General features: G+C 37.2%; 1 protein-coding gene across 1 annotated transcript; it reads right to left on the bottom strand.

Annotated features, from left to right (window-relative positions):
• Positions 1–401: 401 nt before the first annotated feature.
• On the bottom strand, positions 402–1,406 carry LOC100671815 (olfactory receptor 6M1-like). Its single transcript, XM_003404974.3, has one exon. It carries the CDS (start codon positions 1,404–1,406, stop codon positions 402–404), a length of 1,005 nt encoding a protein of 334 aa, XP_003405022.2.
• Positions 1,407–25,565: the final 24,159 nt, after the last annotated feature.

The following is a 25,565-nucleotide window of genomic DNA, read 5'->3' as shown; positions in this document are numbered from 1 at the left end:
TTCTTGATAGTAGTCAGCTCTGAGTGCGTGTGTGTGTGTGTGCATGCATGTGTGAGTGTCTTTCCTATAGGACCACAGAGCCAAACTCCTTTTTTTTTTTTTTCCAAATTTGGTATATATAAACCCAACCAAATAATATACAAACATATAGGCCTTTGTTACAATACTACTATTATTTTGACCAGGCTTAAACAACACCACAGCCACCACCACATCGATTAAGTACAGCATCTACTATTATAAGTGTCATTATTGCCACCACAAATTACACCTTTTAATATTTATTCAGCTATCTTAAATGTAAGATGTACATGAATCCAGTTCAATTATGTTATTATTATTGTAGAAAACATAAAGGTATAGCATAGCCATTCTCCCATTTATAGTATCAATTGCTGGACTCATCCTCTGTAAGGCTGAGAATATCTAAGTTTGGGGTGCTTCTCAGAGATCCTGTCACTCATCTGCTTAAGGAATTTATGGCCCTTGGCCAAGGTGTCCTTCAGTGCATCTTTCATGGTTTCATTCCGTAGACTGAAGATGAAGGGATTTAGGAGTGGTGTGATGACACTGGAGAGGATAAAGAGAATCTTGTTGAGGTGCAGGCTGCTCTTCTGTGAGGGGTGGACATAGACAAAGATGGAGATCCCATAGCCCATGGACACCACAGTGAAGTGAGAGGCACAGGTGGCAAAGGCTTTGCGTTGACCTTGGCCTGAGGGTATCTTCAGAATGGTGGAGATGATGTACATGTAGGAGACCACTGTGAGGGAAAGGGAGCTGATGAGCAGGACAAGGGAGCTGAGGAAGTCCAATAGCTCAATGACATGGATGTCAGCACTAGCTAAGTGGAGGAGGGGGGCACTGTCACAGAAAAAGTGATCAATCACATTGGGGCCACAGTACGGCAACCCTGCCTTAAGGATGGTGGATGGCAGGATGAGAAGAAAGCCACCTACCCAGGAAAGAATGACAAGGCGAACACAGAGTGAGCCACTCATAATCACTGGATACTGAAGAGGGCTGCAAATGGCCACATAGCGGTCGTAGGACATGACAGCAAAAAGGATGAACTCAGTGCATCCAGAGAGGAAGTAGAAATAAGACTGGGTGAAGCATTCACCGAATGAGAGACTGTTCCTCTCTGATAGGAAGCCTGCCAACATCTTAGGAACAGCAGAGGTTGTGGTTAGAATTTCACTGAAAGAGAGGTTGCTGAGGAAGAAATACATGGGCGATTGAAGCCTGTGATCTGCAAAGATCAGGGTAATGATGAGGGCATTTCCAAGGACAGTCACCAAATAGGTAAATAAAAAAACCATGAACAGGAGGCCCCCAAGGGCTCTGGTTGTGAGTATCCCAGTAAGAGTGATCTCAGTCACCATGGTCCAGTTCTCCCTCTGCATGCTGGATGGGGAATCGTTTCTCTTACGAATATCAAGAAACAGAAAGAATCAAGATGTATCATTCATTAAAACTGCACCTTCTAAGAGAAAGGGAATTGAGGTCATTTCATTTATTCTATTTCTAGCCAGAATGAGCTAAATGACTGAAAAATATGGTTAAGTTTATTTTTCTTATAACTTTCAGAAAAGAACATATAAAAATTAATGTTCCTAATAATTAGGATGTATAATAATCAACTTCTTTAAGACAGATTATTTTAACCATCAAATCCCTATTTCATACTCCAAATAATTAAAACGAGAGTAACTGCAGTGAATGGATCCCTTTTTAATAATTAAGTATAATTTCATCTGTTACTGATTTTTGCACCACATATTTGAGACATTACCCAATCATCACAAAGCTTCAGTTCTACATCTATAGGGCAGAGATAAGCTGGGTGATGAAGCTGAGTCTTCATGTTGAAATCATGAAACTGGACAGTACGGCAACCAGCACTGGAAGGTGGAGTTTGGAAATCATAAGGAATTTGTGTATCATCCTTTAGATACTTAAAGTAATCATCACTACAGAATCTAAACTTTTACTGTCTTCTTTAATTTTTTATTGTAGCCAATGGAATTTAATCTATTATGGGAGATCTTTTAAATGGTAAATGAATAAATAGCTACAGGAGTATTCATCTAAAAAGTCAGAGTTTTTTTGTTTGTTGTTGTTTGTTCATTTGTTTTTTAGAACAAACTGATCACTATTGATTATGTTTTTGGAATGTCTTCATAAATGTGTGTAACTGCATCAGGTAACAACTGGAAACATTTCAGCTACCACTTCCTTACATAGAAGTTAGTGGAAGGATTGTTCTCACTTTATATAATTAAAACACATTGGTCAAGTGAGTGTCAGATAAAACTGCATATTAGAAGATGACATTAAAAGATTTCTCATCTTAAAGGAACAATTAACAATAATATATTATTTTTACAGGACATAAAATATCAAAGAAGATCCTCAAACCAAAGACAATATGGTAAAATAAATAAGCAAAATTCTGAAAAGTAAGTTAAAAAACGAAAGACAGAGAACTATTTAAAAAAAATGACGCATACAATGAAATGGCAATATATAGCAATTGAATAAAAAACACAAATGGATTAAGCTCACCTACTGTCACACTGAAATAAAATAAAAATGACAAGACCTATTTTGTAAGAAACATGTATTAAAATGGATCAAAAATTAAAAATAAAAATGATCAATGTGATGATGTCAGGTAATTAAAGAAAAGAAGAAAAACACATATGACAATGTAAATATCAGACTATTAGAATTACAGACAAAAGACAAATCCACAACTAAAGAAAAGGAAGACAAGTAAGATTACATCATGATTGCCAACTGGATGTTAGAAATACAGGGATAAATAGAAAACAATGATATAATAATAAAATAACTTGACACAATCTCTCCATGTTTTGTGATCAATACAGCAGAAAAACAATCAATACTAAGATTGACATTACTAATAAGATCAGGTATTTATAATTAGATTATGAAATGAACCCAATGCTATGGTATGATTGTGCATTAATTTAATCAATGTAAAGACAGATTCTATTCCTTGATTTGAAGTCAATATTTCAATACTTGTTTAGTATATAAATATATCTTGTAATTTCAATCAAATTACCAGCATGGTTTTTATTTTTGAAATAAATTACATGCACACTTGTAGTTTTGAAATATACCAGTTATGAAAACATACTATTAAGGTATTAAATATACCAATTTAGGACAAAATATCCAAAACTTCATGATGACATTTTTAATATTGTTTCATTTTATTTGAAAGAAATAAAAATTTAACTCACCCAAAATAAGATTCCATTGGAGCATGTCCTATAATGCATACACTGCCTTAAGGGCTGCCATTGGGAGACCGTGACCATGAAGGTAGTTTCAGGAAATGTATAATGGAAAGAAGAGGCAAGACTTTCAAATCATTCCCATAGTGTTACAGGTATACTATGAATGAGTCAGTGTCCTTGATAATGTTACTCAGGGGAGTGGGTGGAGGTCTGGGAGATAAGGAGGCAAAGGGAAGGTACAGAGAAAGACAGAGAGAGAGAGAGAGACAGAGCGATTGACTGATTCAGAGAAGAAGCTGTAGGCATAAGTCCTTCAAGTGGAGGCTAAGGAAATCAGTGAGGAATAGTGACTATTATAGACATCTGAATGTAGGTTGATGTCATGAAGCAAAAGTTAAAAAAAAAAAATTGGTGAGATTCAATGTGATATTAGATAACTAATATAATTTCCTTATGGATTATTTAAACTAAATGTCAAAATAAATTTACCTGACCTTATAAGACTATTCAACTTTCCCTAGCGTCTAGCACTCAAGGAATTCTCAGATACCTACTATGGTTCTGTTTTGAACTAAAGTCTTGCTATAATTTATGACTTATTTCCAGTAGGCTTCTGGTCTCCTTTCCTAGGATATTCAACTTTTTCCTTAAAAATTCTTATCCTTGCTTAACAAGATATCTCCCCTGTTCAGTAGAAATTTCTTTGTTCAGGATGAAGCGAGAAGATGTCCCAACTTTGATCCATTTTTCTTTACCTGGCGTTCAGATTTCAGAGTTAAGAGGATGGGTTTTCCACTGAAACTGATGAGCCTATAGATCTCTCTTTGAGGGTGGGATACAGCCAAATTACCACAGGACAATTTCATAGCACAGACTTGGAAGAAGGTCTCGCTGAGAATAACAAAGCTTTAAAATCAGCCCAACCTTGACAGGGGGAAACATACTGGATGATGAAAAAAGGAAAAACAAGCAAACAAAAGAGCCTAGTTCCTTCTCACTCTGAAAATTTGGCTTCGTAAACTCATTAATTACTGTATTCCAGAGAGATTCCAATAAATGTAGAAAACGTTCTACCCCCAGGAGGCTTTTTAAAAGCAAGGTACCAAGGAGTTTCAAATAATGTGAATAACACTTTTTTGAACTGTCTACACAGAGACAGAGGAGATATATGCTTATTCATGTATGCAAGTACACATGTATCTATATAATCTACAATCATGCAGTGCCTAGAGCTGTAGCTAGCTGTCCTCCAGTGATGGGAAGACTTGAACTCAGTAATTTTCAATGGCTAATTCTAATGAAAGTAGGATTATTTCACAGACAAAAATCCATGCATGTGAAATTCTAACATCTATTGTTAGAGCTACGCTATTGGTGAAGATGTGTGTCCTGCATAAAAACCCCCAGACAGGAATACAGGAGGTGGCTGAAATCCATGATCCACTCTACCTCTTCTGCAGGGCAGTGGCTGACTCTGAACTAGGGCGCTGAATAGGCTCTTGTGAAAGCCCTTACTTAGAACGGCACCTTTTCAAATTTATCTTTCACAGAGGGCACATTTTCTTTAATTTCTACAAAATCTTTTTATATCCTAACCATAACCTTGTCTAACATGCATGTAAGGCTTTTTTTTTTTTTTTTTACTTTTTAAAATCTTACTTCCAACAACAGCCAAAAGAGTCATCATGTATTGTATTACTGATCCACCAAGAATTACTTCTCATGACATATAAAAAACTTTTTCCTTGTTTTTGCCTAAGCATTTTCTTTTTCATTTATTATCCAATTACTCCTTTCTTTTACAGATAGAATACAATTCACTTCCAAGGTCAAATACTGATTTTAACCTTTTTTTTCATATTTCCCCTGGTCACAAATATCAGTATAACATACTCTAGGTCTCTATACTACTCTATACATAAACATATATTTAGCATTTTGCACATAGATTATTTTTGACATGTTTTATTCCTCTCTCTTCTATGCTTTAAAATTGCTAAAAGTCAAGAAAATGCCTTAGTCACTTTTGAAACATTAGCATTTAGAATAGCAAAATATGGTATGTGGCTGAAACATTTCACAGTTGTGTAAATGAATGAGCGAGAAAATGAACCGATGAATAAAGGAAATAAAATTCAAAAGTGAAAATTAGACTTGTTCTAATGAAATAACGAACATGAAAGAAAAGTTCATTGGCACTAAACAGCTGGTGTAGAAGGCTTATGTGTGAGACAGTGAATCCAGAAAATGTAATTGGGTCAAACTTGTGTCTCTTTTGGATTTTGTACAGCTAGATAAACCTTGTAAGTATTTTTATGGTTAACTGTATTTGGTTCCTATGAATCAGAATTGACTTGACCAAGATGGATTTATGTTTGGTTTGGTTTTTATTTTTTTGTGTGTCATGTTTGGAAAACCAGAGACGCCCAATGTAACAAAATGAAAAGTGCCTGCAATAAATTTTGCCTCCCAAGATCGTTGGGGCAGATTTCATCCCAAAAATCTTGGTGCCAGAGTGCCATGGGCACCATGGGAGCATGTATCCCCACATAACATTTCTCAAAATCCATATTACCAGCCAGAAATTTAAACAAAGTCCATTAACCTGAATGCATTCCACTATTAAAAACACATGCCATTAATAAAAAATTCACGACACAAAGAAATTCAATTATGAAAGGGTTAGATATCAGTATATCATTCCTTTTCAGAAGTTCCGATATATTATCAGGGCCTTCATTCATCATCTTTTTTTTTTTTTTTCATTCATCATCAGAAATTTTTGCAAATTATGTCAGAGATCAATTACTCAATTGAAGTTTTCCTATATTTTAGCAGTGCTGGCATTGTTCATATAAAATTTCACTATTTATCAGTGCCCACATCCATTATCAGAAGTTTCCAAGTATTATATCAGTTTCCTGACTCTTCATCAGACCATTCCCCATATGTTAACACTGCCACATTTCTCAAGACTTTTACTAATATTACACCAGTATCCTCATTCCTCACTATTGAATTAGTGCCCACTTGCATCGTTGGAAGATTGTCAGTATTATTCCTGTGCCCTCAATCTTCACAGTATGCTTCTCATTCAATATTGCACCAATGTTCCCATTTCCCAAAAGAAGTTACCTAATATAATAGTTGGATTTTCATTCCACATCAGAAGGTTCCTAGGATTATACTAGTGTCAGCATTCTTCACTAGAAATATTCCAATATAAAATCCAACGGTGTCACTAGGGGGGCACAGTGGTGCAGAGAGCACTAGGTGATGCAGCCAGAGGGAATGATACCAAAATGACTGTCTATAAAATTTCTATGCAGTGTTTCAGCAGAAATTTATTGTTTTTTATAAAAATATCATGTAGTTGGCTATAACAATAACAACAACAAAAAATTTGTAAGCCCAGCTTACATATATCAATACACCTACAAGGCAAAAGCTCTATGCTAGTTTACTTTTTGAACCTTCCAATGCCCTCCGGTCTACCACTTGTCTGTCAGTTTGTCATAATGTGGTAGCTTGCATGTTGCTGTGATGCTGGAAGCTATGCCACTGGTATTTCAAATATGAGCAGGGTCATCATGGTGGACAAGTTTCATTGAAGCTTTCAGACTAACACAGACTAAGAAGAAGGACTTGATGATCTACTTCTAAAAAAGTTTGCCAATGAAAGCCTTATGATATAGTCTGACATAGTTCCAGAAGATGAGCCCTTCTGGTTGGAAGGCACTTAAAATACAACTGGGCAAAGACTGCCTCCTCAAGTAGAGTCAACCATAATGATGTGGAAGTATTAAAGCTTTTGGAACCTTCATTTGTTAATGTGGCATGACTCAAAATGAGAATATTCATTAACAGTTGGAAGAAGAACATACAAAGTATGAGTCTAGGAAACTTGGAAGTTGTCAAAAATAAAATGGAATGCTTGAAGGTATATATCCTAGGTGTTAGTGAGCTAAAATGGACTTGTATTTCCCAGTGAAATCAGACAATCATATGGCCTACTATGCTGGGAATGACGAATTAAAGAATAATGGTGTCACATTCATTGTCAAAAAGAATATTTCAAGATAAATCCTGAAGTACAATGCTGTCAGTGATAGGATAATATCTATACAACTACAATGAAGACCAATTAATACGACTATTACTCAAATTTACAAACCAACCACTAAAGCCAAAGATGAAGAAATTGAAGGTTTTTACCAACTTCTACAGTCTGAAATTTATCAGTCGTGCAATCAAAATGCATTGATAATTACTGGTGTTTGGAATGGGAAAGTTGGAAACAAAGAAAAAAAATGAGTTTTTGGAAAATATGGCCTTGCTGACAGAAACAATGCCAAAGATTACATGACAGAAATTTTCAAGACCAACGGCTTATTCATTGGAAATACCTTTTTTAACAACATAAATGGTGACTATACACATGGACCTCACCAAACATAATATATAGGAATCAATTGACTATGTCTGTAGAAAGAGATGAAGAAGAAGCTCAATATCATCAGTCGGAATAAGACCAGGGGCCGACTGCAGAACAGACCATCAATTGCTCATAAGCAAGTTCAAATTGAAGCTGAAGAGAATTAAAAGAAGTTCACGAAAGCCAAAGTACAACCTTGAGTATATCCCACCTGAATTTAGAGATCACCTCAAGAATAGATTTGATGCATTGAACACTAATGACCAAAGACCAGACTATTTGTTGGAAGACATCAAAGACACCATATGTGAAGAAAGCAAAAGGTTGTTAAAAAGACAGGAAAGAAAAAAAAACTAAAATGGATGTCAGAAGAGACTTGGATACTTGCTCTCGAACATTGAGTAGCTAAAGCTAATTGAAGAAATAATGAAGTAAAAGAAGAAAAGATATCAAGAGGCAGCTTCTTTGAAGTGTTATAATTTAAGTATTGTAATGAAATGTGCAAACACCTAGAGATAGAAAACCAAAAGGGATGAACCACTTGGCACTTCTCAAGCTGAAAGAACTGAAGAAAAGATTCAAGCCTCAAGTTGTGGTATTGAAGGATTCTGCAGGCAAAACATTGAATAACGCAGGAAGCATACAAAGAAGATGGAATGAATACACAGAATCAATGTGCCAGAAAGAATTGGTTATCATTCAACCATTTCAGGAGGTAGCATATGATCAAGAACCTATGGTACTGAAGGAAAAAGTCCAAGCTACAATGAAGGATTTGATGAAAACGAAGGCTACGGGAATTGACTGAGTACTAATTGAGATACTTCAACAAATGGATGCAACCCTGGAAGCCCTCACTCACGTATGTCAAGAAATATGGAAGCCAGCTACCTGGCCAATCTACTAGAAGAGATCCATATTTATGCCCTTTTCAAAGAAAGGTGACTCAACAGAATGAAAAAAAATATTAAACAATGCCATCAATATCACACTCAAGTGAAATTTTGCTGGAGATAATTCAAAAGTGGTTGCAGCAGTATATCAACAGGGAGCTGCCAGAAATTCAAGATGAATTCAGAAGGGGAACAAGGGATATCATTGCTGATGTCAGATGGAACTTGGGTGAGAGGAAAGAATACCAGAAAGATGTTTACCTGTGTTTTATTGACTATGCAAAGGCATGCGACTGTGCGGATTATAACAAATTATGGATAACATTGCAAAGGATGGGAATTCCAGAGCACTTAATTGTGCTCATGAGGAATGTATACCCAGACCAAGAGGCAGTTGTTCAAACAGAACAAGGAGATACTGCATTGTTTAAAATCAGGAAAGGTGTGCATCAGGATTGTATTCTATCACCATACTTATTCATACTTATGCTGAGCAAATAATCTGAGAAGCTATACAATATGAAGAAGAACATGGCATCAGGATTGGGGGAAGACTCATTAACGATCTTCCATATGCAGATGACACAACCTTTGTAGCTGAAAGGAACAAGCACTTGAAATATTTACTGACGAAAATCAAAAATTAAAGCCTTCAGGGATGCCCTTTATCACCGCTCTTATTCAACATTGTGTTGGAGGTCCTAGCCAGAACAATTAGGCTAGATAAAGAAATAAAGGGCATCCAGACTGGCAAGGAAGAAGTAAAAGTATCTCTATTTGCAGATGACATGATCTTATACACAGAAAACCCTAAGGAATCCTCAAGAAAACTACCGAAACTAATAGAAGAGTTCAGCAGAGTATCAGGATACAAGATAAACATACAAAATCTGTTGGATTCCTCCACAAGAACAAAAAAAATCAAAGAGGAAATCACCAAATCAATGCCATTTACAGTTGCCTCCAAGAAGATAAAATATGAGGAATAAAACTTACCAGAGATGTAAAAGAGTTATACAAAGAAAACTACAGTACACTCCTGCAAGAAACCAAAAGAGACTTACATAAGTGGAAAAACATACCTTGCTCATGGATAGGAAGACTTAACATTGTAAAAATGTCTACTCTACCAAAAACCATCTATAGATACAATGCAATTCCGATCCAAATTCCCATGACATTTTTTAATGAGATGGAGAAACAAATCACCAAATACTTATTGAAGGGAAAGAGGCCCTGGATAAGTAAAGCATTACTGAAAAAAAAGTACAAAGGGGGAGGCCTCACTCTATCTGATTTTAGAACCTATTATACTGCTACAGTAGTCAAAACTGCCTGGTACTGGCACAACAACAGACACATAGACCAGTGGAACAGAATTGAGAATCCAGATATAAATCCATCCACATATGAGCAGCTGATATTTGACAAAGGCCCAGTGTCAGTTAATTGGGGAAAAGATAGTCTTTTTAACAAATGATGCTGGCATAACTGGATATCCATCTGCAAAAACATGAAACAAGACCCATACCTTACACCATGCTCAAAAATTAACTCGAAATCCATCAAAGACCTAAACATAAAGCCTAAAATGATAAAGATCATGGAAGAAAAAATAGGGACAATGTTAGGAGCCCCAGGACATGGCATAAAGAGAATACAAAACATTACTAAAAATGCCAAAGAGAAACCAGATAACTGGGAGCTCCTAAAAATTAAACACCTATGCTCATCCAAAGACTTCACCAAAAGAGTAAAAAGATTACCTACAGACTGGGAAAAAGTTTTCAGCTATGACATCTCTGACCAGCACCTGATCTCTAAAACCTACGTGATTCTGCTAAACCTCAACCACAAAAAGACAAATAACCCAATTAAAAAATGGACAAAGGATATGAACAGGCACTTCACTAACAAAGACATTCAGGCCACTAACAGATACATGAGGAAAGGTTCTCGATCATTGGCCATTAGAGAAATGCAAATCAAAGCTATAATGAGATTCCATTTCACTCCAACAAGGCTGGCATTAATCCAAAAAAACACAAAATATTAAATATTGGAGAGGTTGTGGAGAGACTGGGACACTTATACATCACTGGTGGGAATGTGAAATGGTACAACCACTTTGGAAATCAATTTGGCGCTTCCTTAAAAAGCTAGAAATAGAACCACCATACGATCCAGTAATCCCACTCCTCAGAATATATCCTAGAGAAATAAGAGCCTTTACATGAACAGGTATATGTACACCCATGTTTATTGCAGCATTGTTTACAATAGCAAAAAGATGGAAGCAACCAAAGTGCCCATCAAAGGATGAATGGATAAATAAATTATGGTACATTCACACAATGGAATATTACGCATCGATAAAGAACAGTGATGAATCTGTGAAACATTGCATAACATGGAGGAACCTGGAAGACATTATGCTGAGTGAAATTAGTCAGTTGCAAAAGGACAAATATTGTATAAGACCACGATTATAAGAGCTTGAGAAATAGTTTAAACTGAGAAGAAAACATTCTTTTGTGGTTACAAAAGGGGGGGGTGGGAGGGGGTATCCACTAATTAGATAGTAGATAAGAACTACTTTAGGTGAAGGGAACGACAACACACAATACAGGAGAGGTCAGCACAGCTGGACTAAAGCAAAAGCAAAGAAGTTTCCTGAATAAACTGAATGCTTCAAAGGCCAGTGTAGCAGGGGCAGGGGTTTGGGGACCATGGGTTCAGGAGACATCTAAGTCAATTGGCATAATAAAATCTATTAAGAAAACATTCTGCACCCCACTTTGAAGAGTGGTATCTGGGGTCTTAAACGCTAGCAAGCAGCCAATTAAGATGCATCAATTGGTCTCAAACCACATGGATCAAAGAAGAATGAGGAACACCAAGGACACAAGGTAATTATGAGCCCAAGAGACAGAAAGAGCCACATAAACCAGAGACTACACCATCCTGAGGCCAGAAGAACTAGATGTTGTCCAGCTACAACCGAAGACTGTCCTGACAGGGAGCACAACAGAGAACCACTGAGGGAGCAGGAGAACAGTGGGATGCAGATCCCAAATTCTCATAAAAAGAGCAGATTTAATGGTCTGTCTGAGACTAGAAGGACCCCGTTGGTCATGGCCCCCAGACCTTCTGTTGGCCCAGGACAGGAACCATTCCTGAAGCCAACTCTTCAGACATGTATTGGGCTGGGCAGTGGGTTGGAGAGGGATGCTGGTGAGGAGTGAGCTTCTTGTACCAGGTGGACACTCAAGACTATATTGGCATCTCCTTCCTGGAGGGGAGATGGGGGGGGGGTTAGAAGCTGGTGAAATGGAAGTGAAAAGAGAGAGTGGGCTCTCATTAAAAAAATTAATTTGGAGTATGTAGCAAGGTGTATATAAGTTTTTGTGTGAGAAACTGACTTGATTTGTAAACTTTCGCTTAAAGCACAATAAAAATTATAAAAACTAAAAAAAAAATTAAAGCCTTCAGTACGGATTACACCTCAACATAAAGAAAACAAAAATCCTCACAATCTGACCAATAAACAACTTCACGATAAAAGAAGTTATCAAAAATTTCATTTCACTTGGATCCACAATTAATGCCTGTGGAAACAGCAGCCAAGAAATCAAAAAAAATATTGCATTGGGCAAATTTGCTGCAAAATACCCACTTAAAGTTTTAAAACTCAAAGATGTCACTTTGAGAACTAAAATGTGCCTGATCCGAGCCATGTTACTTTCAGTCACCTCATATGCATGTGAAACCTGGACAATGAATAGGGAAGACCTAAGAAGAGCTGATGCTTTTGAATTATGGTGTTGGCAAAGAATACCAAATATATCATGGAATGCCAGAAGAACAAGCAAATGTCTTCCAAGAGTACAGCCAAAATGCTTCTTAGAAGCAAGAATGGTGAGACTTCGTCTCACATTCTTTGGACATGATCAGGAGGGACCAGTCCCCAGAGAAGGACATCATGCTTCGTATAGTAGAGGGTCAGCAAAAGAGAGGAAGGCCCTCAATGAGGTGGAGTGGCCCAGTGGCTGCAATGAAAAGCTCAAGCATTACAAGGATTGTGAGGATGGCACAGGACCAGGCAGTGTTTTGTTCTGTTGTGCACAATGTAGCTATGAGTCTGAACAGACTCGATGGCACCTAACAACGACAACATTGTGGAATTAGCATAGGAAGGTGACATCATGAGTCACCACACTGGGTGACACCAGCCCTAGTGATGTCACTGATTATATCAGTGCCCTTTTCCTTATTAATTTCCCATAATATAATATTACCCCAATTTCTCAAATATTTCCAAATATTATACCCTCATTCCTCTTTAGGTATTTTAAAATATTATATCTTTACTTTCATTTCATGTTATAAGGTTCCATATGATCTCAGTGCTCTCATTCCACTGGAGTACATTCCCATATTATATCAGTGGGCCCATTCCTCATGAAAAGTTTTCTTGTATCCTACCAGTGGCTCCATTTATCATTGGAAATAACCTGGATAAGACAATAAATTATGTGATCACTAACATATAGTCCATTAAGTAGTGACTAAGTCAATCAGTAGGTTAAACGTATTTGTCTTTTCTTCACATTTTTTCAATGTTCAAAATAATCTTCATGAATTGATCATTTAGCATAATTCAGAAGGTATATGTTTAGGTAAGTGATACATGTTTCTGTTGTATGTATATGTGTATAAAATACTGTCTTCATCTTATATAATGTTACACTAAGTAGCCTTGTAAAGCATTAGACATTATTTTCCAGTCAGTGAATAGAGCTTCTCAAGTGCCACATCTACTTACTTTATTCCATCCCATTATTGATTACAGAATTTTGCTAAGTTCCAGTAATGAATTCACAGAAGTTTCCCATAATTTGCAGAGGGTAAATATAGGGGTTGTTCTTATTTCAGACTCACCATTTTTTAAACAGTTGCTTAAGGTCCATTGAGTCATGTCCTCTAATTTGAAAAGCCACTAGTCAGCAAACACAACACATATAATACACAAAACACACATGCCAATCCAGACACATATGTTGTGACATTTCAATGTTAGAGTTAAAAATACTGAAATTTATACTTCAGTGGTTAAATATGATCAAAAGTAACTTGAATCAATTCATTTCAATTCAGCTTAGTGACATAGTTTTAAGATACCTGACACGAACTCTTTGAATACCAGATTTTTGAGACAGAAAAGGGGCTTTCATTTGCATAATAAAAACTCATAAACCAAACCTGTTGTCATTGAGTCGATTCCAACTCATAGCAACCCTATAGTACAGGGTAGACTTGCACTATAGGGTTTCCAAGGAGCAGCTGGTGGATTCAAACTGCTGACCTTTTGGTTAGGAGCCAAGCTCTCTTATGAATTCAATGAGAATTCATAAAATCACTCTAGAGCCCCTTTGTAACCCTCTCAGTAGCACCATGAAGTATCTATATTTGTAAATTTTATATTCAGAAAATGAGATTAGAGAAGTTTGTTGTCATTGTTGTTAGCTGCCATCCAGTTGCCCCCCAACTCAGAGTGACCCCATGCACAACTTTAGAAATGCTGCTCAGTACTGTGCCTACCCACGATATTTGATATATTTGAGCTCATTGTTGTTACTGTTGTGTCAATCCACCTTACTATTTCCCTAGTTTTTCCTGACTGTCTACCTTACCAATCATGATGTCCTTTTCCAGGGGTTGGCCTTTCCTGATAATGTGTCCAAAGTAAGCAAGACAAAGTCTAGCCATCTTCAGTTCTAAAGAGCTTTCCTACTGTACTTCTTCTAATACTGCTTTGTTCATTCTTCTGGCAGTCCATGATACATTCTGCATTTTTCACCAACACCACAATGCATAAATTCAAATGCATAAATTCTTCTTCTTTTTTTTGGCTTTGTTAGAGTCTACTTTTTAAAACTGTAATACTGCTTAGCATATTATATGGGATCATTACAACCATGTACTTCTTACCTCCCTCCTAATATTTGTGCTTTTTTTTCAGACATTTTACTTCTGCACATTTTATAAACGTCATGATAGATACATTTTTACTTTTTCTGCTTTAAACAAAGTATCTTAGTTATCTAGTGCTGCTATAACAGAAATACCACAAGTGGGTGGCTTTAAAAAAGAGAAGTTTATTTCCTCACAGTAAAGTAGGCTAAAAGTCCAAATTCAGGGTGTCTGCTCCAGGGAAAGGCTTTCTTTCTCTGTCGGCTCTGGAGCAAACTTCCCCTGGTTGCTCTGCTCCCAGTACTGCTTTCTTGGTGGTATGAGGTCCCCCTGCTTGCTTCTCTCTTTTATATCTCAAGAGATTGCCTCAAGACACAATCCAGTCTTATAGGTTGAGTCCTGCCTCACTAACACAACTGCCACCCATCCTCCCTCATTAACATCTTAAAGGAAGGATTTACAACATACAGAAAAATCACACAATACCAGGAATAATGGCCCAGCCCAATTTCTACACACATTTTTTGGGACATAATTCAATCCATGACACAAAGTTTCAGCAAACTTTTTCTGTAAAAGGCCAAACAGTAAAAATGTTTGGCTTTGTGTACGATACAACTCGGTTACAACTACTCACTCAACTCTGTTGTTTAACATGAATGCAACCATAGAAAGCATATTTAAAAATGGGTATAGTGGTGTCCCAATAAAATTTTATTTACAAAATTAGGTGCCAGGCCAAATTGTCCCTTGATCCTAGTTTGCTGAACCCTGTTTTAACTGTCAACATTTTTAAAAAATAAAATTTAAAAAGGAGATAAAATATCTTTTATGTTTAAACACATATTTATCATTGCTGGTACACTTCACTCTTTTATGTAGTGGCAAATCTCCTGGATTATTTTTGTCTTTTTTTTTCATCCTGAAGAACTTTTCCTAATGTTTATTATTGTGTAGGTCTGCTGGTGACAAATTTTCTTGGTTTTCTTTATGTGAAATATTTTTATTTTACCTTCACTATGGAGAATATATTTTTTCTGTCTTAAATTTACAGATTTTTTTTAGCTAAGACTTTGAGACTTTAGTACATAATATTTTGACTTTTTTTTTTTTCTGATTAGAAATCTCTGGTCCCCTTTTTCTTTTTCCTAATATGTAATTGTAAAAACAGCGTGGGGATGATGTCTGCCCTTTTTTAACTTCACACGGGGGAAGGAGAATCAAGATCAACAGCCCAACGTTTATTCATATGAGACAGAGATCAGACAAGCCTCCTCTCTCTGCCATCTTTGCCAATTCTGACACCAACCGTCCTTCCCACAACACTCTCTACTTCTCTGTTGGGTTCAATACTTCATTGCAATGGCCACACAGAACTCACAAACCATGAGGGAAGTAACGGGTTACAATTCAGGTTTAGGAACACTCAAGATACAATTCTTCCATCAGGACAGCCTCTTTTCAGCTGTGCTTGAAGGCATACCTCTCCCTGGAGCTGGACCTCTGCCTGATGGCTCTTCGCTTTCTCTCCCCATGGGCTGGGAAGCCCACGGTGCTATCTCCTGCTGCTGGGTCTCTGCTGCCAGGTTTCTCCTGCCTAATCCAGGGATCCCAGGTCCAAAGGACATGCTGGCTCCAGGCTGTTCTTCCTTGGTGGGGGTGGTATCTTCTCTTCCCCATTTCTGGGGTGGTTTATTTCATGCCCAGGGGATGGCAACAACTGACCAATCTCTTTGGTGGGTCACAATTGCCGTATCACACAGTCTAGCCAAATTACCTGGGTAGAAGTTACAAGACCGTGGCTACAAAGACCAAACACAAAAGTGATCTATCATACCACAGTAATGTGTCTTCTTTCTCTAGCTGCATTCAAGATTTTCTGTTTATTACTGTTCTAATCAAGTTTATTAACATGTTCATTTTGTGGTTTTCTTTGTCTTACATTAGGTTTATTAAAATTCTTGAATGTGGTTTTATAGTTTTCATTAAATTTGGAAAATTTCAGCCATTTTTTAAATCACTTTCTGTTCCCTTCTGTATAGGATTTGAGATATACATGTATTAAACAGTTTGATGTCCAACAGAACATTCAGTCTATTTTTTTTTTCAGTATTTTTCCTCTATCCTTCAGTTTAGATATTTTTTAAACTATGTTTTCAATAAATTCTCTTGCAGTTTTAAAATGGTGGTTAGCCCATCTATGAAGTTTTTATTTCAGATACTAGATATTAAAAAATAATTCTCATTTCTTTTATTAGTATAATTTTCATTAAATACCAAACACTTTGCCGTGGAGTCGATTCCAACTCATAGCGACGCTGTAACTGTTTTAAAATCTGTATATGCTAATATTTTTAAACTCCGTAATTTCTTTATCTGTTTTTATTGACTGATTTATCTCCTGGTTATTAGTCATGTTTTCCTACACCCTTGTATAATTTCTTTTTTTAGTATAATGTTATGAATTCAATTGTGTCACCCCAAAAATGTGTCAACTTGGCTAGGCCATTATTGCCAGTATTGTGTGGCTATCATTTTGTGGCCTGATGTGCTTACCCTGTGTGTTGTAAATCTTAACCTCTATGAGGTAAATGAGGCAGGAATAGAAGCTGTTATGTTAGTGAGGCAGGACTCAATCTACAGGATTAGGTTGTATCTTCAGTCAGTCTTTTGTGAGATATAAAAGAGAGAAGAGACCACAGAGGTGGCGGACACCATGACACTAAAAAAATAAGTGCCTCGAGCAGAGTGCATCCTGTCCTTTGGACCTGAGATCCCTGCTCTGAGAAGCTCATAGACAGGGGAGGATTGATGATAAGTATCTTCCCCCAGAGCCAACAGAAACAGAAAGCCTTCTACTAGAGCTGGTGCCCCCATATCAGACTTTTAGCCTCCTAGACTGTGAGAGAATAAATTTGTTTCTTAAAGCCATACACTCATGGTATTTCTGTTATAGCAGCATTAGATAACTAAGACATATACCTTGTAGTTTTCAATTTTGTGTGGAACATTAAAAATAGCATATACCTAAATGGTGGTAAAAAAAAAAGACATATACCTTGTAGTTTTCAATTTTGTGTGGAACATTAAAAATAGCATATACCTAAATGGTGGTAGGTAGAAAAAAAGACCTCAAAGATATTCAGTTCTTATTTCCCAGAACCTGTGGATAAGCTATCTTACATGGCAAAATGAGTTGTCTAGATTTGATTAAGGTTAAAAAACCAAAAAGCAAACTCACTGTGCCACCAGAGCCCCTTTAATTAAGGTTAGGGTTCTTGAAATGGGGAGATTTTTCTGGATTATTGAGATGGACCCAATCTAACCACATTATTCCATAAATGCAGAGGATCTTTTCTGTCTGTCTTAGAGAGAGAGAGAAAGACACACAGAGAGAGAAGTGATGGTGGATAAAAGGTCAGAGAGATGTGATATTCTGAGAGATGTAGGAAGAGAGCCATGAGCCAAGGAATGTGGGCACCCTTTAGAAGCAGGAAAAAGCAAGGAAACAGATGGTCTTTATGGCATCCAGAAAAGAATGCAGGTCTGCCAACACCTTGATTTAAACCACTGAGACATGGCTTTTCTGACCTACAGAAATGTAATTAATAAATATGTGTGATTTTAATTTTGTGGTAATTTGTTAATGCATCAATAGAAAGCTAATGCACAAAATAATACATACCCATTGCTGTGAAGTCAATTCTGACTCACAGTAACCCTATAAAGGACAGAGTAAAATTGCCCCATAGGGTTTTCAAAGAGCAGCTGGTAGATTCAAAGTGCTGACCTTTTGATTAGCAGCAGAGGTCTTAACCACTGCACTGCCAAGGCTGCATAATAAAATATAAGCATATACAAACCCCCCACTTGTCTGTCAGTTGGTCATGCTGTGGGGGCTTGTGTGTTGCTGTGATGCTGTGAGCTATGCCACCGGTATTCAGATACCAGCAGGGTCACCCATGGAGGACAGGTTTCAGCTGAGCTTCCAGGCTAAGACAGACTAGAAAGAAGGACCTGGCAGCCTACTTCTGAAAAGCATTAGCCAGTGAAAACCTTATGAATAGCAGCGAAACATTGTCTGATATAGTGCTGGAAGATGAGCCCCCCAGGTTGGAAGGCACTCAAAAGATGACTGGGGAAACGCTGACTCCTCAAAGTAGAGTCGACCTTAATGACACGGATGGAGTAAAGCTTTTGGGACCTTCATTTGCTGATGTGGCATGACTCAAAATAAGAAGAAACAGCTGCAAACATCCATTAATAAGCAGAACCTGGAATGTTCGAAGTATGAATCTAGGAAAATCGGAAATCACCAAAAATGAAATGGAATGCATAAACATCGATATCCTAGGCATTAGTGAGCTGAAATGGACTGGTATTGGCCATTTAGAATCAGACAATCATTGTCTACTATGCTGGGAATGACAACTCGAAGAGGAATGATGTTGCATTCATCATCAAAAAGAACGTTTCAAGATCTATCCTGAAGTACAGAGCTGTCAGTGATAGAATAATATCCATACACCTACAGGGAAGACCAGTTAATATGACTATTATTCAAATTTACGCACCAACCACTAGGGACAAAGATGAAGAAATAGAAGATTTTTATCAGTTGCTGCAGTCTGAAACTGATTGAACATGCAATCAAGATGCATTGATAATTACTGGCGATTGGAATGCAAAAGTTGGAAACAAAGAAGAAGGATCAGTAGTTGGAAAACATGGCCTTGGTGATAGAAACAATGCTGGAGATCGAATGATAGAATTTTGCAAGACCAATGACTTCTTCATTGCAAATACCTTCTTTCACCAACATAAACTGCGACCATACACATGGACCTCGCCAGATGGAACACACAGAAATCAAATTGACTACATCTGTGGAAAGAGATGATGGAAAAGCTCAATATCATCAGTCAGAACAAGGCCAGGGGCCAACTGTTCAACAGACCATCAATTGCTCTTATGCAAGATGAGTTGTTGAACGCCATCAAGGACATCATACGTGAAGAAAGCAAAAGGTCATTGAAAAGACAGGAAAGAAAGAAAAGATCAAGATGGATGTCAGAGGAGACTCTGAAACTTGCTTTTGAGCATCGAGCAGCTAAAGCAAAAGGAAGAATTGATGAAGTAAAAGAACTGAACAGAAGATTTCAAAGGGCCTCTCGAGAAGACAAAATAAAGTATTATAAAGACATGTGCAAAGAACTGGAGATGGAAAACCAAAAGGGAAGAACACGCCTGGAGTTTCTCAAGCTGAAAGAACTGAAGAAAAAATTCAAGCCTCGAGTTGCAACAGTGAAGGATTCCATGGGGAAAATATTAAACAACACAGGAAGCATCGAGAGAAAATGGAAGGAATACACAGAGTCATTATACCAAAAAGAATTAGTTGATATTCAACCATTTCAAGAGGTGGCATATGATGAGGAGCCGATGGTACTGAAGGAAGAAGTCCAAGCTGCTCTGAAGACATTGGCAAAAAACAAGGCTCCAGGAATTGATGGAATATCAACTGAGTTGTTTCAACAAACAGATCGAGCGCTGGAGGAGCTCACTCATCTATGCCAAGAAGTATGGAAGACAGCTTCCTGGCCAACTGACTGGAAGAGATCCATATTTATGCCTATTTCCAAGAAGAGGGATCCAACTGAATGTGGAAATTATAGAACAATGTCATTAATATCACACGCAAGCAAAATTTTGCTGAAGATCTTTCAAAAACAACTGCAGCAGTATATCGCTAGGGAACTGCCAGAATTCAGGCCGGTTTCAGAAGAGGACATGGAACCAGGGATATCATTGCTGATGTCAGATGGATTCTGGCTGAAAGCAGAGAATACCAGAAGGATGTTTACCTGTGTTTTATTGATTATGCAAAGGCATTCAACTGTGTGGATCATAACAAACTATGAATAACATTGCAAAGAATGGGAATTCCAGAACACTTAATTGTGCTCGTGAGGAACCTTTATATAGATCAAGAGGCAGTTGTTCAGACAGAACAAGGGGATACTGCTTGGTTTAAAGTCAGGAAAGGTGTGCGTCAGGGTTGTATTCTTTCACCATACCTATTCAATCTGTGTGCTGAACAGATAACATGAGAAGCTGGACTCTATGAAGAAGAACGGGGCATCAGGATTGGGGGAAGACTCATTAACAACCTGCATTATGCAGATGACACAACCTTGCTTGCTGAAAGTGAAGGGGACTTGAAGCACTTACTGATGAAGATCAAAGACCACAGCCTTCAGTATGGATTCCACCTCAACATAAAGAAAACAAAAATCCTCACAACTGGACCAATTAGCAACATCATGATAAACGGAGAAAAGATTGAAGTTTCAAGGATTTCATTTTCCTTGGATCCACAATCAACAGCCATGGAAGCAGCAGTCAAGAAATCAAAAGACGCATTGCTTTGGGCAAATCTGCTGCAAAGGACCTCTTCGAAGTGTTGAAGAGCAAAGATGTCACCCTGAAGACTAAGGTGCGCCTGACCCAAGCCATGGTATTTTCAATCACAGCATACGTATGTGAAAGCTGGACAATGAATAAGGAAGACCCAAGAAGAGTCGACGCCTTTGCATTGTGGTGTTGGTGAAGAATATTGAATATACCATGGACTGCCAAAAGAACGAACAAACCTGTCTTAGAAGAAGTGTGGCCAGAATGCTCCTTAGAGGCAAGGATGGGGAGACTCTGTCTTACATACTTTGGACATGTTGTCAGGAGGGATCAGTCCCTGGAGGACATCATGCTTGGCAGAGTACAGGGTCAGCGGAAAAGAGGAAGACCCTCAATGAGGTGGATTGACACAGTGGCTGCAACAATGAGCTCAAGCATAACAACGATTGTAAGGATGGCACAAGACAGGGCAGTGTTTCGTTCTGTTGTGCGTAATGTCGATATGAGTTGGAACCGACTCGATGGCACCTAACAACAACAACATATACAAATATCTAATCACATTGTGAAATGGGTAAAAAAAACCTATAACATTCATTCCAGCTACATATATCCAATTACCTTAAGCACAATAGACGAAACCCTGTGCCACAAATGTAATGTTTTATGTCAGTGTGATTTCTTTTTTTTTTCTTTTGAATATTACCATCGTTGAATCATTAAGCACTGACTTTTTTTGTTTGTTTGTTTTTTATCATAGAGTGAACATAATACTGCTATGTTGGACTGAAAGAGACAAAGAGAAGATAGAAGGAAAAACAGACCACCAAGCTCCAAAATTCAACATGGAGGAAACATGTTGGTAGAATTACTGAGCTGTAGATGTGTGCTACCATTGTTGAAAGAGGAAGGACAAATCTGAAGGTGAAACCATAACCTCAAGTAATGGAGCCATGGGTCCAGGAATTTGAACTACAAGCCCAGAGGGCAAATTCAGGAGCATTACAGTATTATTCCCAGACAATGAAACATATCGAAGTTTGTCCAGCTGGATTTTCAAATTGTTTCACACCGGTGACTCCATTTGCTCCCTCCACATTCTTCCTTTTTGGATGGGAATGCCTATAACCCTTATCCTATGCCTGTCCCACCACAGTACTTTGGGAACAACTAACTTGTTTCTTGAGTTTTACAGGTTCACAGGGGAAGAAGAATTATGCTCCAGTTGCATCACACCCATACATGATTTAGGTGATTTAAATGATGAGATTTGGGACTTTTTAGCAGATGAGATTTAGATGGAATTTTGGACTTTGAGTTGATGCCACAATGTGTTCAGACTTTTGGTAATGTTGAGTTGAAGTAAAAATATTTTTTATCTTTGACAAACATCAATTTTTGTGGTTCAGAGGACAGACTGTGATAGGCAAAATAAGGGTTTCCCAGAGATGTCCTTATCCTAATTCTCAGAATTTACAAATATGTTGTTACATTACCAAGAAGAATTGAGGTTGCATAGGGAATTACAGATGCTAACCAGCTGACCTTGAGATGGAGAGGTTATCCTTGATTATTTTAGTGAGCTCAATATAATCACACAGGTCTTTAAAAGTGGATGAGAAACACAGAAGAAAAGATCAGAGTAAAACGATGAGAGAGACTTAAACTAACAAATCTGGATTTGAAGATTGAAGCAGGCAGAGAAAATACATAAGCCTATAATGGCAGGAAGCTTCTTAAAACTGGACAAAGCAAGACAGCAGATGCCACCTTAGACTTTCCAGAAAGGAAAGAAGCCTTGCTGAAACTTTGATCTTTTTCTCAGTAAGATCCGTGTCAGACTTCTCTGTGTAAGATAATAAATGCATGTTGTTGTGGTATTGGTGAAGAATTCTGAATGCACCAAGGGCTGCCAGAAGAAGAAACAAATCTGTCTTGGAAGAAGTACAACCAGAATGCTCCTTAGAAGCAAGGATGGCTAGACTACGTCTCACATACTTTGGACATGTTACCAGAAGAAATCAGTCCCTGGAGAAGGACATCATGCTTGGTCAGCAAAAAAGGGGAAGACCCTCAATGAGATGGGTTGACATAGCTGCAGCAACAACGGGCTCAAGCATGACAACAATTTTCAGGGTGGTGCAGGACCGAGCAGTGTTTCGTTCTGTTGTGCATGAGGTCACCATGAGTTGGTACCAACTCAACAGCACCTACCGACAACAATTGTGAATGTAATTACTTTCTTAATTTCTTTTTCAGATTACTCATTGATGATGCATAGTAAACCAACTTTTATTTATGTGTTTACCTTGTACATGCCATTTTGTTAAATTCATTTGTTAGCTCTAGTAGCTTTCTTGTGGATTCTTTGTGATTGTCCATCCAGAGGCTCATGACATCTGCAATATTCCTTCCCTATTTTGGTAAATTTTATATCCTTTTCTTGCCTAATTTATTTGACTAGGACTTCCTGTAAACTATGGAATATCAGTGGAGGGAACAGTCATCATTTTCTTCTTCCTTATGCTAAAAGGAAAGCTCTCAATTTTTTTCTGTTGAGTATAGTGTTATCTGTAGTTATTTCATGAATGCCTGTATCACATGGATTAATGTCACTCTGTTTCTAGTTTCTTCAGTGTTTGTGTCATAAAAGTGTTGTATTTTGTCAAAGGATTTTTCTGCATTGATTGATGTGATCATGTGGTTCTTTTCTGTTGTTCTATTAATGTGGTGATTTACACTGATAAATTTTCTAATGTTGAATCACCGTTGCATTCCTGGAATATGTGCCTCATAATTATTTTGTTTGTTTTTTGCTGAAACCGGGGCATTTGACTTTTATAATGTGGAAATCAGATTCTTCCCCTTTTCCAGGGTTTTCTCTCCCTCTTTTTTTTTTTTTTAATTGTTAAGGGCTATAATTATCTACTCAACCCCAGGCTTCCTGTCTGGGAGTTCTGGCTACTGCAGCCATCTAAACATGGGTTTAGAGATCTGGGGAGTGGGGTGGGGAATGAAGAGATGGAAAATGAAAGCTTTTCTACCATTTATATGTCATATTTTTTCTTGATTCAGTGTCTGCTTAGAAGCTGTAACCCTTTGACTCTTTTCCAGAGTTCTGAAACTGTTAATCCCACTTATTTTTGTTATTCTGATATATACGTATATATATATAATTTTTTTTTTTTTTTTTTTGCTGGAGGATGAAGGTATAGAGCTTCCTGCCCCTCAATCTTGATCCACCTCCCTTTCCTTTATTTTTTGATGAATAATTTTGCTAAATAGAGATGTCTTGGTTGATAGACTTTCAGTTTCAGCAGTTTGAATATATCTTCCTATTGCTTTCCAGCCTCCACCACTTCTGATGAGAAATTATCTGTTAATCTTATTTTGGATATCTGGTCCGTAATGAGTCTCTTATCAAGATTATTTCTAAGTCTTTGGCTTTTCATAGTTTGATTATTTTGTGTATCTCTTTGAGTTTGTTCCTACCGAAGTTCATTGAGGTTCTTGGAGTTATCACCCAACAAACTTTCTTTCTTCCCCTTGCTTTTTCTTTCTTTCCCTTATTTCTTTTTTTCCTACTCCCATTATACATATCCTGGTACACTCAAGTGGTTCCACAGGTCTCTAATGCTTTGTTTATTTTTTCGTCATTATTTTTCTTTCTGTCCAAGCAGTGAATAGTTAGAAAAAGTATTTAAAGAGCAATAGTTCTTACAATATAAATAAAAATATAAAATAATTAGGAATAAGTCTAATAATCATATGCAAGGTCTGACAGTAATAGCTACAAGGCACAGTTAATAATTGTGCAAGACCTAAGTAAATAGAAATACATACTTTGTTCAGTGTTGTGAACACTGTTGTGTAGTCAGTATTTTGAAAATGTATAATCCTCCCAGTTTTATCTGTACATTGAAGATAATTCCAATCAATATACAAGCTTTTAATTTTCATTTGAATGTAGATGCTGATTCTAAAATTCATATGGAAATTCAAAGAACCTCAAATAGCTAATTCAAGTTTGAAAAAAGAGGAGCAAGTCTGGAACACACTACCTAATTTCGAAACCTGGCATAAAGCTTCAGTAATCTTGACAGCATGGAAATGCACCTAGATATGTATTTGAAGAAGTGACTTTTGATAAAGCTGAAAAGGCAATTTAGTAGAAAAAGTTGGATCTTTTCAACTAATGTTGCTAGAAGAATTTGATATCAATATTTAATCCATAACTGATATGATTTACAAATTAACACAAAATAGATAATTGTTCTCAATGTAAACCTAAAATTTTAAAGCCAAGAGGGTTCATAATCCTAGACCTACCCTACATGAAGTACTAAAGAGTGTCCTTCAGGTAGAAAGGAAAGGACACTAGACTAACAGAAGGCCGTACGTTAAAAAAGAAAAAAGATAGGATATCCTTTAAAGGTAATTTTATAGAGTTATAAAAGGGCCTATTTATAAGTATTTAGGCTTGCTATGTCTAATTGCTATGTACTTAATGGTTTATAATAATAAATGCATAAAAAAGTACAGTCCTTAACATCTGACATATTTATAAAGATTTAATAA

Source organism: Loxodonta africana, chromosome 2, assembly GCF_030014295.1.
Source record: "Loxodonta africana isolate mLoxAfr1 chromosome 2, mLoxAfr1.hap2, whole genome shotgun sequence".
Lineage (NCBI taxonomy): Eukaryota > Metazoa > Chordata > Mammalia > Proboscidea > Elephantidae > Loxodonta > Loxodonta africana.
Note: the sequence above shows the minus strand (reverse complement) of the source record. Positions and strands in the feature narration are given on the sequence as shown.

Bases quoted from the DNA above. Each gene is read 5' to 3' on its own strand.
- LOC100671815 (XM_003404974.3), bottom strand. From the start codon at position 1,406: ATGCAGAGGGAGAACTGGACCATGGTGACTGAGATCACTCTTACTGGG.